This window comes from Ctenopharyngodon idella, chromosome 8, assembly GCF_019924925.1.
Source record: "Ctenopharyngodon idella isolate HZGC_01 chromosome 8, HZGC01, whole genome shotgun sequence".
In the NCBI taxonomy this organism is placed as follows: Eukaryota; Metazoa; Chordata; class Actinopteri; order Cypriniformes; family Xenocyprididae; genus Ctenopharyngodon; species Ctenopharyngodon idella.
In genome coordinates, this window is record NC_067227.1 from 21,684,712 (window position 1) to 21,703,005 (window position 18,294).

Genomic DNA, 18,294 nt, shown 5'->3' on the forward strand with positions numbered 1-18,294 from the left:
ATCTGTGGCCTGAATCCCCTGCTTGGGCCAGACAGACAGTCAGCTCAGCTCAGCTTTAACCTGCCATGAGGAGGTGAAATTCCTCCAGGCCAGCGCTTTTACTCATTCCTCTCCATCTGCTGCTGAAGTCTTCATTCCTTCCTGCTGTCATTCTGTTCATTTATATATATATAGCTTCTTCACCTCTGTAGAACCTAAATAAACTATATACATAACATCCCGATATGCTCCTCTCTCAGTCTACCATGAGTCTGAGGGCGAGTGGTTGCCTTTATTGGATTTGCTGTGGATCAAACCTCACTAAGCGCAGACTGGCAAACATTAATCAGTTGACCTCACACATATGGTGTGAGCATCTAACCATGGCCAATCTCACGCCGGGTGGACTAATGTTCATCCACCGCATGCTGCTGATCACTTCACCGTTGAATTCCGACGGAAGCTCTCTGTCAAGTTTAGATTGCAATATCTGAGCTGGCTGCAGAGACACCTTGGTACTATCTGATGTTATTAAATGCTCATACAAATATTTACCATTCTTGCAAATGAAGGTAATTGAAAAAAAGGAACAGAGCGAGAACCCGAAAGAACGTATTTGTTTTCTCATGGTAATTTGATCAGAAATTAAGCCTGGAACACATCAAGCAGACGCCGACGAACTGGTGGCGACGAAAGCAGACTGCGGGGTTGGCTCACGTCGGCAGCGTCTGGGTCCACATTGGGACCACACTGAGACCGTCGGCTTGGTGTGTTCCGGGCTTTACGATTCATGTCAACTTTAAAGCCCGGAACACACCAAGCCGACGGTCTCAGTGTGTTCCGCACTGTCGGCTGAAATTGGTCCTCGTCTGCTTTTTTTCAGCCGATTCGACATGTTGAATTGGCGTCGGAACTTGTCGGTCAGTCGGGCCATCTGAACATTCTGATTGGCTCTTCAGCTACTGCCACCTGCTGGTACGGAAAGGCATTTCAGACATGCTACTTGGCCGTCGGGTGTCGAGCGTCGGTTTGGTGTGTCAGGTAAACTTTGGACTTAGACGCTGCCGACGTGAGCCAACCCCGCAGTCTGCTTTCGTCGCCACTAGTTCGTCGGCGTCGGCTTGGTGTGTTCCAGGCTTAAGTTGTGACAGTCTTTTCTTCCCTATTATGACATATATCAGTGTGAAACGCTTCTCAAACAAGAAAAAATGTAGGGCGGACTTAATTTTGTCCATCAGGAATTGATTGGATGGTTGGATAGTTGTGGTTTGCTATTGCTGTGATCTCATGTGAGTGACCGGTTGTCCTGCCCTCGCGCCAGTAAACACATCAAAAAAGAGATGTCGCTGCATTATTGAAGGGAAATTATTTGATTAAATATTACGAGGGCACATGAATTTTAAAATGATTGCATCTAAATTGTTGGCATATGAAAGGGAATGGCTCATCCTATATAGTTCATTGTCTCTCCAAAGTAGATTAAGGTCAAAGGTCAACTCATAATCCAAGCGTGTGAACCTGAGGTGTTTACGAATAGGAAAACTTCATTGGCAAAGAGGTTACAAACAGTATGACAAAAGAATAAAGACTCCAAAAATCAAATAACAATATATTGCTAACTCAATCTTGAACTCATACTGCATTGAGTAAAGGTCACACCACAGTAAGAGGCAAAAATGCAACAAAAGTAAACTTTTATTGTCATGTTGGAAAAAAAATCCTGTTGATTTACAGATCAAGATATCTGAAAGCTGACTCACGTTTCTTTCTCTTTTTTTTTCTTTTAGTTTTTCCTTTACCCCCTTCATTCATCATGCATTCACAAATAAACAACTCCTGAGTTGCTCAACTAAAATTTCAATCCCATGAACGTTTGATGGATAGGTGCTGTCTATTGCTCTTGTAATAGTTAGCTGTATGAGTGGCTTATCATATCTAAGCTGTTTTAAAGATTTTTTTTCATTCGTTCAGTAGTTTAGTGAGCTGAAATTATGAAATCACATACTCATGCATGTTCATATAATTTGGCAATTATTAGCGATTAATCAGAAATAGATTTTTTGATCAACTCAGGCACTATTGATAATTAATATGAAAGGCAAATAAAATTAAGACATATGTATGTTAACTAAAACTTTCTCAACCTCAAATAAACTATGTAACAGTTTTTGTTTGCTAATTCATTGCAATGTTTTAGAACAATTAAACTCAAGAAAACTCAACTTTGTCTGTTATAGCTTTTCAAAATGGATGTCATGGTTTTACCGGGGTTCTTTCCTTTATGCAGTTTAAATCCTTTTTTTTCTTTACCCAAAAGTATGCAATTGTTTTTGAACAACAATTTTTCTGTAGTTTTATGAATTCTGTAAAAAAAAAAAAAAAAGAAGAACTGCAGATAATGAAGTTTAGAATGAACTAAAATTATTGATTGTGTTTAAAGGTGCAACCTGAATATTAAAATTCATTCAGTAATCATTGTAATGCTGAAATTGCTTTTCCATCTGTAGCTGTCTGTTTTCATGTCAGTGTCAAGATGTGGTAAACAAGACACATTTTCTCTTTTGAGTGTTGGTTATGATCCATATTCCCTGTTGATTCTAATAAACGTGTTTTATTTAAGGCTCAGCTCTCTGTAATCTTTGCAATTGTGTTGAAGCATTGAAAATGTGAAGTTTTAGTGGATCAACTACAGGAGTGGTTCCTATCAAACGGTGTATCTCTGACTTTTCACCTTTGCTTTGCCCCTCATGAGTACCCAGTTCCATCCACACACTCATACTCAGCGTAAACACTCACACACACATGCGTGGTAAAAAGATGACGATCAAGGGTCGTAACCCCACCCTTCACTCCGCCCCCCACTTGAAGTTAGTGCATTGTCCATATAATACACATGAAATTACACAGAGGTTCACAGTTATTTTACAAAAGATAAGATGCCTGAAGCAACTAAAAATGTTCTACCAGGCATTTTTGCTTGTTACAAAATCACATCCGGTTCACCCAACCCCAACACCAACCCAAGCGATTTCCTATTCACAGGTGAATACAACAATAGCCCAAACCGTCATTCACATACTGTCCCCCACCCCAAACCCGCCCAAAGACGAGAAGAAGAAAAAAGTCTCAAAGAAATCCTTACGAATCCAAGAAGTTCCTTTTTAATTCCACGGAAAATCAATTTGTGTCTCTCTGTGTTGTTTTGTTTTCGTAAATTCAAGTCACTCCAGAGAACTGAGCAAAATTGTACACTCCCACGTGCCGCAGTTCGCAAATTTGTTATCAACGCAGCTGATGCAGGCGTCTTCTTACACCCAACCCACAGGCTTAAGGGCATCGAGACATGTCCTCCGATAATCCATAAATACACAGTGTTGTGTTTTCCCCAGCATATGTTTTAGTATGATTTATTGGTGTCTATAGAAGCATACAGCTTTCAGATCATTCTTGCATTGGTAACATTAAACCTTGGTAATGGAGTAAGGCATAAAATGCAGATAACAGAAAGAATTATTCCTTTTTCTGTTCATTATAGATGTTTTTCTGTGTTCTTGCAATGACAGGTTTCAGAAAAAGAAAGTCTGATCACTTCTACCAATCCCATGCCTACCCTACAGAGAGATCTCAATTGAACATTCATGGAAATATTACAATCTGTCCTGTCTGCATTGGTCAGCATTCTGATTCAAGTCAATATATGCCAGAGAAATCATGTGGTGATCAATGATTTCTTAAGTTGTGTGCAAAATATTAAGGGAAATTCATTTGACACTGAACCCATTTCGGAATTTAGTTCATCCACCTATTAGCTCCTAATGAAATGGAATACCTACTTCAAAAAAATAAATCTAAACATTCCACTAACACCTTACATGTTTTTTCTTCCCTAATCTCAAACACATTCATATTTTTATTACAAGATTAAAAAACAGATTTTGTTTGATTTATGGTCAACAGGAGGCCAAATTACACTGTCAGACTTCAATCCAGCACAAACATTTAACTTTAGGTTCCTTAATACTACCTGACCAACAACTTCTTTCCAAAAATCCAGTCATCCTGTGTTAGTCTGTAAAACACAGTAAATGCAAACTAAAATACCTCTAATGCAACCTACCTGTCACTTACATATGACTGAAAATGTGAAGGCTGAAACAATTACCTTCCAAGATACATGTATGAAAATCACATATTTAAAACCTTTTGTTTCCAATAGGCTAGCAAACTTTCATTCAAGTAATTCAAAACGCAAAGGACCAAGTAACTTCTCCTCCACAACATCTTCTGTGCAAGCATTCGGAAGGATAAATGATCGGTTGGTTTAACCGAAATACATCACTAACAGATCAGTTTTTAATACTGATCCGTCTCTTCACAAAATGAGACCACTTACAGTAAAATACTTCACCTTTTCTGGTTTCAATATCATAAGATGGTCATATATTCAGATTCATTACGGAAATTATAAAGGCATGAGATATTTTGTGCAATGATATGACATATTTTATAAATTAAGTAAATAGTGTTGAGAGAGAAACAGACAAACTAAAAAAAAAAAAAACAGTATAAATTACAGCAAAAACTCAGGGAAAGAGCCTACAACCCTGAATAGGCCATATTTCACACAGATTCATATTTTCAGTCAGCTCCTTTTGTCTACAATCCCTTTGAATCAACATTATTTGTTCTGGAATTTACTTTTTTATACACACTGTTTTTCATGAGCATCTTAATTCCTGCCTGATGGAGCCACAGGAAGGATTCAGCCCAACCAATTAGCATAAATTGTAGAAACTTTGTCTTTTTTTTTTGTCAGCCTCATTCATTCCTAGAGGCTTATGCTTGGCACTCATTTTTAAAAATAGTTTAATCTCAAGTTTGTTTCCCCTTAAAGATAAGGTAATACACATGCACGTCGAGTATTTTTGAATCACTAGTTCAAATAATATAAATTACTCTGCCAGGAGTGCAGCTGTTCACAAGGCATGAATATGAATATTTTTGCAAATCTTTGATTCGAGGCCCTCAGGATCCTGGTAAAGGAATTCAGATACTGAGTCAAATCAAATGGTAATGTTTGTTGAGATCGATCATAAGAAGCCATTTGATATAGCCTTCATACATTCACCATAAAATAGACCATCAGTTTGGTTGATTTGTGAATTTGTACCACCCTAACGCGAAACATACGGTTCTTCAAACCTGTTCAGAGTTGATTTATCAAACCACATATTAGCGTAGAGCCCATTTTGCCCTTAAAATCATTAAGGTGACAGTAGATGCTTATTCTGTGACATCCACCTCTTTAAAGCATCTTAAACTGAATCAAAGGCCACAACAGCTCTTAAAGTTTGTCCATGTCTCCATCATTACAGACCTCTTATTCCCTCCCCCTGGCTGTCCACTTTCCAACCATCCAGAAGAGAAAGAACATAAAAAAATGAACATTATGAATGAACACTCATCTTCACATGACACAGTAAGGCTCACGGGGCAGTTGAGGTGGAGTTCTACAACAGGGAGGCAGGTGGGCCAGCAGACCCTTCTTCAGCTCCTTGTTGAGGAAAAAGCAGATGATGGGGTTCACACCAGCCTGGGCGAAACTCATCCACACCGTAGTAGACAGATACCGGTGCGGAATGGTGCACGCCTTCACAAAGACCCGCCAGTAACAGGCCACAATGTACGGGGACCAAAGCACCAGAAAAAACAAGGTGATGACATAGAACATCCTGCCAAGCTGCTTCTCGGCCTTAAACTCCTCCATGCCTAGCAGGCGTCTGTTCTGGTTGTGCAAGTTCTGCCTGATGCCCAATAAAGTGGGAGGCATTGGGCCACGGCCGAACCCTGCTATCCAGTTTGCGGCCGCCTGGCCTGTGGCTCCAGGTCCATGAAAGGTCCAGTTTTGGCTGATGGCTGGAACCATTTGGACCGGCTTCATCTTTCGGTGCTTGTATTCGAACAGCAGAAGCTTCATGTACACCACGTGAGTGGCCAAGATTAGCACAGCCAGCATCAGCATGAAGCCTAATGTGTCGTTGGCCTTGAAGTAGCGATGTTCGAAGATGCATTGGTCCTCCTCGCGGATAAACTTGTAGGTGCCGACATCAAAGACAGGCGGGAATGCCATGGCGACCGATAGCGTCCAGACCATACATACCACCGCCACGCATGTCCAGAAGGTCATTCGCTTGGAGTAGAACCGGTGGTGGGCGATAGCCATGTAGCGTGTGACGCTGATGCAGAACAGCATGAAGGCAGCATGGAAGCAAAAAAGGACGGCCATGAAGGCCACCACCTTGCAGCTGAGCACGCTGTAAGTCCAGGCCGAGCCGTTCTTGATGGACACCAGCACGAAGGGAAAGCAGACCGCCGAACGGATGGTGTCAGCGAGGCAGAGGTCCAGAAGAAAGTAGTAGGGTGCCTTGTGTAGGGCTCTGTCCCTTAGCACCAGCAGAGATACCACTAAGTTGCCCACCAGGCTGATGCAGATGATCAGCCCCAGAAGGACGAGTTTCACATAGGTAGATACAGCTGAAGAAGGTGCTCCACCCATCATGCCACCTGTCGTGGACACCACAGCTGCCAAGGGGTTCCCAGGCCCATCACTGCTTGCGTTTCCGTTGGCCATACCTTTTGCTGCTGAAATTGCACACCTCCTCCTTCAACTCCTCCTTTACCCCCACTTCCTCCACTCCCTCCTCCACCTCCGCCACCTCCAGCTGAGCTGTCGTCCGTCCTCGTGGTTGCCTTTCGTTGTTGTCTCAAATGGAAGGAGAGAAGCTTGATATGCATTGCCCCATTTTGTATAGTTCTCTTTGGAACGTCCCTTCAAACGTGCCTCCACACCTGTTAACAAAGAACAAAACATTTGTTACAAACAAATGCTGGTCTTTAAAGGCCACAAATACTACTGACTACTGTAAGTATATCTTTTCTGTAATGTCCTGGGGAAAAAAAGATTTTTAGGTCAAGAAGCGTTAAATAGCTTGAAGTGATATCAATGCAGGGAAATTAACAGATTTTTCTTTATAACACTACAGCATTACTTAAGAGCAGGGCTTGACAATAAGGACTGCCCGATGGCCCGGGGCCAGTGTGAACGACGCTCGGGACAGCAGGCAGAATATATATCGTCTATGATATCGTAATTGTTGATTTAACGATCTGAAATTATCGAGTATGTCCCTCATTTTACAAAAACACCCATTGAGTGCACGCATGCACTAAGTGACGCAGTCTAGTAGGTTAGACTTAGTGCGCGTGCATATTTAGAGTGCACGATTTCACTGCGTGATTTAGTCTATTAAAATGCATTTATAATGCATCAGAATTCAAGATAAGGGGCAAAAATGACCCTGTATATCTTTCATATTTATATAATTTAACATAGTTAACCAATATTAAACAAAGAGCGCCTTTTTTTTTTACAAACATCAGCACGATTACAAATGTGATATTGATTTTATACAGCGTACAGTTTAACAAGAACTTAATATCAAGTGACTTACATTTTAGACACCAAAATGCCTGTTTCGCTCTATTTCGCCTTCGAAAATAGTTCCAAAGTCCACACAGCATTGTTTTGTGTCTCTGAGCAACACTTCCTGAATGAATCAACCGTTTGAATGAATCGTTGAATCTCAATGACTCGCTCATTAACAGGGACTTGCTGCCACCTACTGGCGGGTTTAATTTCACGTTTAAAGTGTCTTTTCATTTTTAAAATGATTTCAAATAACAGTATTTAACGTATTATATTTTCAACATTTCAAAACATTATTTATGCATCTGTAACTGCTCTTGACTGATCCAACTTTAATAAAGTTTAATCTATAGTTATATAATTATACATTAGATTACAATTTCTGTACCTGAAAATCTCCTGTTTAAACCTACATGAAAAACTTGAAAAGCACTGTTTATTTCATTTATATGTTTGTTCTGTTGTATTTATTTTTGCTATTACTCATAATTTGATTATTTGTTACTATTTTATTACTTACTGTTTATTTTTCTAATAATATTTAAAATTTAAGTGAGTTAATCTAGTAGCTTTTGGTGTCATAATCCTATTTATTAAGATTACATGTATCAAAAACAACAAAAACAATAATTAGGCTTTTTTTATAGGCCCATTTTCTTTTCTTTTACTCTATTAATTTTTTTGTTGTGGGGCAAGTGAAAATTTTGGCAGGGCAAGTAAAAATTTGAACCACTGGCCCGACTGGGCCAGTAGAAAAAATCCTTAGCGTTGAGCCCTGTAAGAGTATTGTTTCTTGCAAATAAATGGAGCTCTGAGATGACCCCATTAATTCAACAGCAAACTACTAGTGCCAAATAAAAAATCTAACTCAAGAAGTACTACGGCAATTCATAAATGTGAAAAATTATCCAAAAACTTTCAGGTACAGTAGACTTAAAAAACATAAAAATCAAATAAAGAAAATTTCTAGTTATTTACCATGTGGGAACATACTGGTGATAAAATGTACATTGGAAATACTGGAATTCTTTTTTTCTCTGGAAAAACTGTACTTATTGTAGTAATGACACTAACTGGGTAAGGTACTACTAACCCTAAACCTACCCCTAAACCTAACCTAACCATGTCGTTACCTTACAATACTCAGTACTTTGGTGGGTAAGTAGGCTACACTGTAAGTGCAGTGAAAGTCCACATACTGTAAAATAATTTTTGCAACAATAATTTTCTTATAATGCTATTGCCATTTTTGACCAGTTGTTATGTATCCAAAATGACTGACAGGTAGAGAACGTTTCTACCAAGCCACTCCCCCAACTGTTTTGTTATTGTTGTTTTTTTGTTTTTTTTTTACATGCACTTTAAAGATCCACATTCCAGTCAGATCGAAATAATAATGGTGTTGTTCACAAAGAAAGCAGAATGGAAAATAATGGAGGGTCTGGAGATGTGTTTTTAATAGTTGAACATCTTTTAACTTGGCACAGCCTCTTAAAAATGCAGCATCTTAAAAATACCTGTCTAAAGACTCTCCTGTAGCGTTTACATAGATAAAACAATGAAAAATATTGGAAAATGCAATTGTGTAGCTCGGCTTCTTTGGCCTTGGCGTTGCGCGTAATCTGCGCATACTCCCAAAGAACGCTAAAGTGTTGATTCAGTTAAAATATGCTGCATCTTTATTCTAACTGTCCATGTTAATGTCGTATAAACAGTGTTGGGTAGTTCTGACTACATGTAATCTGGATTACATAATAAGAATTCAAAAATGTAGTACTTGTAATTAGATTATATTACATTTTAAAATAGTCATAGTCAGATTACAGTTACTTTTTTATGGATTACATGATTACATATTATTCACACAATGGCAGTAAATTATTGTTCATAATTTATTGTTTCTCCCTAATTTGTCTTAAAATTTTCTATTAAAATTCATACCATTTAGCTTTGACAATATTCACAACATAGAAGGCCATGTAACTGCCATGTAAATAAATCTGTGATGCTTCTAGATTTGGGGAGTAAAGCCCCTCTCAATTACACCATGTATGAGATAAATAATTATGCAAGTTACTTAACACTGCTGATACTATATAGTTGTTAAACACTATGAAACCTTCACTAATTATTGATCTGGATATTTCAAACCTGAAAAACTTTGAATGTGTAATGTCATTGCTGTTTTCATGTCTATTATTGTTTGATCATGTAATGAAGGGATTCCCAAACTTCTTTTGTAAGACAAACTCCTTTGACCTAATGACAAATCATGTAATTTGTAATCAGTAACGGACAATTTGCAAGTAATCTGCCCAGCACTGCGTATAGAGGCAGATGTGATTTCTCAAGACACCTATTGCAGCATTGGAAACATTTTATGTGTGGCAAGTAATGATTCTAATTAAAGGGTTAGTTCACCCAAAAATGAAAATAATGTCATTTATTACTCACCCTCATGTCGTCCTACACCCGTAAGACCTTCATTCATTTTCGGAACACAAATTAAGATATTTTGATTAAATCCGACGGCTCAGTAAGGCCTGCATTCATAGCAATGACATTTCCTCTCTCAAGATCCATAAAGGTACTAAAAACATATTTAAAACAGTTCATGTGAGTACAGTGGTTCTACCTTAATATTATAAAGCGACAAGAATACGTTTTGTGTGCCAAAAAAACAAAATAATGACTTTTCAACAATATAGTGATGGGCCGATTTCAAAACACTGCTTCAGAGCTTTACGAATCGAATCAGTGACTCGGAGCACCAAAGTCTTGTGATTTCAGCAGTTTAGCCATTGATAGGAGATCCGAATCACTGATTTAATTCGTAAAGCTCTGAAGCAGTGTTTTGAAATCGGCCCATCACTATATTGTTGAAAAGGTTTTATTTTGTTTTTTTGGCGCACAAAAAGTATTCTTGTCGCTTTATAATATTAAGGTAGAACCACTGAAATCACATGAACTGTTTTAAATATGTTTTTAGAACCTTTATGGATCTTGAGAGAGGAAATGTCATTGCTATGAATGCAGGCCTCACTGAGCCATCGGATTTAATCAAAATATCTTAATTTGTGTTCCGAAGATGAATGAAGGTCTTACGGGTGTGGAACGACATGAGGGTGAGTAATAAATGACATTATTTTCATTTTTGGGTGAACTAACCCTTTAAGTTAATTTACAACTCTGGATTGTGCACAGAACATTTATTTTCAATAATATTAATGATATTAAATAAAGTAAATAAAAAAAAGTCTTAAACCTATATATTTTAGTGCATACATCAAATATAAACTACTATAGAAAGAATAGAAATAAGAGCACCTGACCCCACAAAAGGTATTTTATTTGTGTCCACCATCAGTAAACACAGATCAATCAATAATTTTGCTGAATAGGATAAGCAGGACTCCTGTAAGCATCTGCTGTAACATGCTGAGGAGCATCTTCTGCTTCTCCCTTAGTGCCGAACAGATCAGCTGTTTCCACCACACGCTACATGGCATGCCAGCAACTAGTCTTTCATGGTAATTACCTCATTGTTGCTAGGCTACAACACATCACTTTTTATGTGTTGAGTATAGGCATGTGGACCGGGATGCGGGGGCAAGGGGTGTGGGGGAAGGGGGGAGTGAAGGAGTTAGGGGATGGGAAATCTTTTTAATCTACAATAAAGGCTATAGCAGAGCTTCAAAACAAAGCTTTAGAATATATAGTGATATTATTCCAAACATTTTTTAAAAAAGAACCTTGAACTTAGTATAATGGCATGAATAATTCTGGCCACTTTTCACCAAACGTTTCTGGAAGTTCCACCTAACATAAGCTTTCTCATTTACACCCACATACTGAAAAGGCAGACTCCGCCCCTAGTTGACGGTATTTAGACGAGGGTATATATACTTGCCAAACAGACATGTACCCTGCTGTGGTGTAGAGCAGCCAGCTAGAATTATCCAACTCTCTCAATGTGAAAGAGCACTGATCCATGAATTCAGGTGTATACCTTCACCTGCTGAGGTGATATTGGCAGCATTTAAAGCACCATTTGTGCCAGCCCTCACTGGCTAACATACTCTGGTACAGAGAAAGCTATAAGTAGACGCCAGCTGATGACAAAGTCACTGAGTACCTTAGTCCAACAGGAGATAGAACTGCGCCGACCCATTGTTTTAGAGCAGAAACACTAATTCACTTGTGTCACAGCAATTACAGCTGCTTGTTGCTAGGCTACAGGGTCCTTCTGCCTAGTGCGGTATATGTGTCTTTGTAAGCCTGAATGCAACTCAGAATTGTATGCGTTGAGGTGAGCTGGGAAGGAAAGTGTCATTCATGAGGAATAATCAGCGAGAATGGAGATTAAAGTGAATGTTTCTGTCATAGAGAAGATAAAATGTTACATCCTTACTGTGACAACCTGTTGTAACCAGTTTACAAAATATACAGCTTTATATCAGTTAAAGGTGTTATTTGAATCAGCACTTCCACTGTTTCACTCTGTTAAGACGTTTCCAATTGTAGTAACCTTTAGGTAGAAACAGACTGATAGAAATATTAAGCGATTTAGTGTCCTACATGCATATCATTGAACTTTACCTTCAACAAAAAAAGATAAAAGGAAGGAATATGAAAGGAATATATAACCTGAACACCTGTTTTGCCGCTGCTTAATGTCACATTTTTCACATCTTGAAAAAGCAGTTCAGTGACCTGGTATGGGGGGAGTATTAACATTTTTATGGTCCAAAGATGAAACTTTTCAATATGCAAATTTTATTGATTTGCATGCAAATTGTTCCCACAGTAAATGCTAAAGTGCTCATGTTTTAGTCTGTGACATAAAGGGCTAAAAAAATATGTGGCATATTTAGATGTGTCTGAGCTAGTAATGTCATTCATGTCACCTACATAAGTGAAAGTGTTCACCTCACAGTTTTCTCAGCTAGATTCGTGGGCACGCACGCATTCCAAAAAGGTTGGCTGAGAAGTTTCATTTGTTCAGTGAAACAGAATTTACCCTCCTCCACTGAATACTTTGATAAGCCATTTGAAAAACGGTCTCATATTCAATATTTAACATAGGATATATGTCTTGAAGACAAACTGTTCTGTTGGCCTACATATAATCAAATTAATTTAAATGTCCCTTATGAGATACTACGGTACTGTTTTCTCACTATATAGCAGCACAGTACTTTCCTATAAACATCCGTTTATCGCTCTGCACTGCAAAATTATTCTAGCCAAAAAAGGTGATTATGTGCAATGCCAAAAGGTTGGATTTGATTATCGAAATCATTTTGAAAATGTTCCTATTATCGCATACATTTTTAGACAAAGTACTTTTTTTCGTAACTATCAAATAAAATAGAAATAATACGTTGAAATAATAGTATTTAGAGTAAAAAGTCCATAAAGATGGTATAGCTAAAGGTTTCCTGTGAAAAAAAACAAAAAAAAAACAAAACACCAAAACGCCTCCCAAAATGAATACACTTGTTACAACTGAGACAACACTTGTTAATTTACAAAATTTTAAATCAAAATAGCCTTCTTTGTCAGACAAATATTCAATAAAAAGACATTTTTTTTCACACACTTGGGAACATACAAACAAACATTTTCCTTAAGGGAGGCCTTTAGCTCTATTGTACCCATTACAGTTGTCATCCCTTGGGTTATCATTATGTTGTATTAATTATTCTGACTCTTTAATATTTCCCTCCAGAGATTTAGTGTGCTCTTATCTCACATTAATAGTTAGAAGGCCTTCGATGTCGTTGGGAGGAGTCAGATGTAAAGGGAGTTGGTTGGAGGTAGAAGGCTGGATAGCAACAGCAGTGAATATCGCTACCGTGGTCTCAGTGGGAGGAGGCGACGCGGAATTCACCAACCATACGAGCCTGAATCATTTCGACTCTCCCACACCTATCGTTTTGATACGAAAAAAAAGAACAATGTGATCCCGTCGTTCGTGGCTAGCTTTGATAAAATGTTCTCTCTGTATCTCCATTATCTTCATTTGCGAAGGGCTATCGGTGCGCTTGGTGATGCGCCACACATAAATCGTTTACTGAACTAGAGCCTGTTTCACAGCGCGTGCATTGTCGATGGTTTTCTGTAAAACACATGAAAAATAATGTATTGCTTAGAACTAATGACGTGACTCGCACAGCCAATACGCAAAAGTGCAAATGACCCGTATGGACTCTGTCAGGGCGCATATACGACAGTGTTACACTGATATTTCGTTATCTCTCTTGGGTGCGAATCACATCTTCTTAGAGCATTGTGACCTGCATGGTTATCATTAGATATCATGAAGAACTACGGCGTCTCTCCCTCTGTGTGTGTGTGTGTGTGTGTGTGTGTGTGTCTGTCTTATTCCGCGCGCGCGCGTTTGCGCGTTTGCATGAGGGACAATGAAATAACAAATGCATAAAACAGGCCTGTATTTCACTTCAGTACATATTATGCGTCATGGCGAGAGTCATGGATGTTTTATTATTATTATTGACTTTTTTTTTTTTTTAAATTATTATTTAAATGCTCGAACACTTGTATCCCCCATTTTATAGGCTAGTTAATCATAAAACATCAAATAGGAGAGTCATAAAGTGATGGATCCCTTACCTGTAGGCTAATTCTCGATCTTCCTATAGACAATGGACCTTGTCTCGATGGTAGGCCTTAAATGGAGCTTGTTGCAAATATTTAAAAAAAATCAAAATAAATAAAAAATTAAAACACACAAAAAGGTGCAAATACGTGTTTTCGACCCGACACAACGCGTTCAATAAATCGCACATGAATCCAAATTGTAATCCAAGATGAACCTCGACGTCCTTTATGAACAGAGAATGAAAAAATTAATTAATTAATTAATTATACACGGAATGGTCACGTCTGAAAAACAGAAACAAGACCTGTTTCACTGGAAAGTCTTTTGCTGAACGATTTAAACAATATTATGCCAGAAGCTGGAATATTACATACATACGGGTTTTAAAAAACAAAAAATATCGTTTCCTCTTTTTTCGTGTGCATGTCATGTCTTCGGGTTTTCCATAAAAGCTAGGCCAAGCCTTAGCAGTATATTCCCATCACACGGTGACTAAATCAAGCAGAGTTTAATAGCACAATTACTCTATTTCTGCAGTGTTTTTGTGGTTTCGTTTAATCCTGAGACACAGCGTCAGTATCATTATCTTGTGCGCAGATTTAGATATGTAAATAACGACTGGCTCTCGCTACTGGGCTACAGGACGAGACGCTTCTTCCCATCTTCATTTTCTTGCTGGAGCCAAAGACATTTTCTCCCACGCCACACCGATACACATCTTATCTTCGACGTGAATAAATCCGCTTTATCAAGCATCATCCTACGGTATATCCATTGGCATCAGCGTTGTCCTCTCACATAGTGTAGTCATTCTATGTGGAGACATGTACACAGTACATGTAAGCGCCCTATATATTTAAAATGCATAAGCCTGGTACGGTCTGTGATGCAAGGCGCAAAAAAGATGGATCACACATGGCAGTCAGACCCGAGTCTTTGCTCGGGAATTCGCCATCACTGTCAGTATCCCGGTGCCATCGCTGAATTAAGAATGTTAACGAAAAATGAACGAAATGAAATGGGTTCTTCTGCGATGGAGAAGTGGAAACAGCGGCTCCCGTCTCTGCGCTCTACCTCAGTTTTCTCTGGATCGGATCCCTTCGGAAACGCCTCGGGATTTTTCGGCAGGCTGACGCTGTTCTGCTCACTGTGGTGCACTTAAATCATTGACAAACCACAACTTTTAAATGGCCAGTGTTTTCAAAAATACAATTATTTAAATAAATTATAGTTTTTTACCAAAATATGGCATATGTATATCGTTTTGAATTATTTTTTATACATGCTTTTCTGTTTGGAATTAAAATGTTTAATAATGATGGACGGTTTTAACAATGAGTAAATCTCATTACACTCTAAAAAAAGTAGAGTGTATTAAAGAATATAAAAGCATTGTTTTTACCAAAATAAAAACAATAGGCTACAATAGCTTACAAATATATAGTAATAGGCTATACTACTTATTGTTATAACATGTTTCATTCTTAAACATTTCAAAACAGGTACCCTAAACAAATATTAAAACAAAAATTAACAGAAGGCCTAGGCTATACCTTTTCCGTTTTTCTATTTATTTTTTTTTTCTTCCGTGTGCCGTTTTATTTCATGAACCGTTTTATTCATATTTTAAGATATGTCAGTTCAAGTTGCTTCAGTTAAAACAGCTCAAATAAAGTATTCAAATATTCTTTTAGTTCTACAATCAGTAGTACGCCTACTTCACACTTAAGCAGTTTGTAGATAAAAAATGGATTTATATACTACTTTATTTTGAAACAAATGAAATAGGAATTACAACGCTCCCAGGTCTCCTCTATGGCTTTTGGGTCTTTGGCACATTTTTGATTGAAGAGAGGAATGTTGTAAGCCAGCTCACTCAGTAGGCCCTTGGTGTGTGAGCGTTTAATCTACCTGTAACTTCCTGGTAAAAAGGTGTTTTGTCTCTGCGTGGCACAGCGATCCGCTGCGTGCCCTCATGCCTGGCCAAACAGCTGCCTGAACCGCTGGAAGCCACAGGAACAGATGGCCTTACCCGACAAAAAGGAAAACCGACCTGAGGTAACACAATCAATCACCAGAAGGAACTAAAGTACAAAAACAGACGTAGTTTGGTAATATTTTTAACGTTGTTATAATTTACAGGCGGAACAAAATGGTGGATTTACCATATATAGGCCTAAATAGATAGCCTAAATATATAGGCTATATCCTCTGCTGTTGTAGCTACCCTTCATTAGTGCAGCCATGGTCACTGGTAAAAAGTTTAAAATAGTTACCTGACAGAGCAACTTTAAACGCCCCCTGAACTTTGTTGTAGGCCTATACTCTGGTATATCGACATAATCATCTTTCATAATGATTATTAAAAACATTTTATATCATTTTCTTAATAAACATAGGTCCCTGTCGTAACACTAGCCTCAAATAGAAAGAACTAATTTGCTTTGGCTTTATAAAAGGGCTCTCTGTGTTTAGTAGCGCCCTCTAGTGGAAAAAAGTTATAGCCCGCTACAGTGCTAAGTCCAGTTTACTTCAAAGCCTAGAAAGACTTCATTTGGCCATATATAGGCCTGGTTTCACAGGCAGGGCTAGGATTAGGCCTTAGTTTAATTAGGACTTGTATAAACGTGCCATAGAAAAAAAAATATTACTGGTGTGCATCTTGAGATAAATCAATGGCACTGACATATTTTAAGATATGTCAGTTCAAGTTGCTTCAGTTAAAACAGCTCAAACATGCATTTTAGTCTGGGACTAGGCTTAAGCCTTGTCTTTGAAACCAGGGGATAGTGTTCTTAATCACAGTAAAGACACTGTGATGACATGTGGCATGATTTTTTATTTGTTGTGTTGTTGTCTTGGTGACAGAAGCTTCCAGTGCAAAAGAAAGTACAGACATAGATAGGAATTAAGCAATAAAAATGAAATATAACACAATAATATTATTTAAAAGCAAAACACTCTTCACACTGAGTGCTACCTCAAAGGCCAGTTCGGGGGGAAAACCGGCTTTTAGGCCTGTTTCATAGTCTATGGCTTAAAATAAGGCTTACGAAGTAACATCTGCTTCGGCTGCATCAGCATCCATACCTCACCCATTATGCAGTTCAGCTGTTTAATGCAGGGCCTTGCCCAAATAACAGGTTTTCAAAGAATTTTCTTTAATTACTGATATCAATAATATATGTAGGTTCAGAATGGAATTTGTTCATTCTAAAGAGATATTTTAGCGATAAGTGAGAGTTCCTTTTCGTAATTAGAAAGAGCTTTGTCACACATTCCAGTGAAAGTGTTTATCTGTGCAAATTTGATGGTATGTAATCGTGTGACTGTCGACGATCACTGGCGGGCTTTCAGAGGAAATCAGAATGCAGCTTATCAGAAATCAGAACATGTCATGTGTGACATTTGCCAACCACAAAAATAAGAATTCTCATCAAAACAAACTTGACGTTTGCTCTTGTGAGGACAGTCCCATTTATGTAAATTTAAATTTTCTGTGTGTTCCTGTGTGATTGTGAGAGCTGTTTTAGTTGTTGTTTGCTTAAAATTAAGACTAAACTTTAAGTTTAGCCATTGTGAAATGGACGCGCTGATTCAGCTTTATTGCAGTGTGTCTTATTATAATTAAATTAAATAGGCATAAAACACTAATATTTAAAAGATCACATATGGAAAAGCAAAAGATTTCTATATTTGTCACTAAACGTGTTGTCCGTAAAACCCACCGTATAATAATCGAAACTTTAACCTATGAAGAGGTCGTCTGATTTAGATTGATGATTGGTGTTTATTACAGTGGAAGTTTTTGTAATACAGCTGTTTTGTTTATGAACACATGGCAGTTGTTAGAAGTTTAAGGTCAAGTTCACATACATGTAAGACAAAATATGCGAGAGACCCAGTTTTCAAAATCCCAGCCAGTTTCACATTTCAACAACAACCTCTGCACTTTGGTCAGACACTGGTTGGTACTTAATGTAATTCTCACATGAATATTGAGGTCATGTCTGTTGGGTGATGTACAATGTAAAATCAGTATTTTACGCCTACAAACGGATCAGAATAAGCTGAATCAGAGAACACCTACAATAAGAAATACTGAGTCATACTACTTAAAACACATTTGACTCACATTTGTGTAAAAGAGATAAATATCTACAGAGGCAGATATCCAGAAACATACAGATGCATGCCAAGAAAA

General features: G+C 38.0%; 1 protein-coding gene across 1 annotated transcript; it reads right to left on the minus strand.

Moving 5' to 3' along the window:
• Positions 1-1,656: 1,656 nt before the first annotated feature.
• On the minus strand, positions 1,657-15,198 carry gpr173 (G protein-coupled receptor 173). The gene is made up of 2 exons (XM_051904331.1): positions 14,102-15,198; positions 1,657-6,828 (listed from the first exon to the last, which is right to left on the minus strand). Exon 2 carries the CDS (start codon positions 6,608-6,610, stop codon positions 5,447-5,449), a length of 1,164 nt encoding a protein of 387 aa, XP_051760291.1. The 5' UTR covers positions 6,611-6,828; positions 14,102-15,198; the 3' UTR covers positions 1,657-5,446.
• Positions 15,199-18,294: the final 3,096 nt, after the last annotated feature.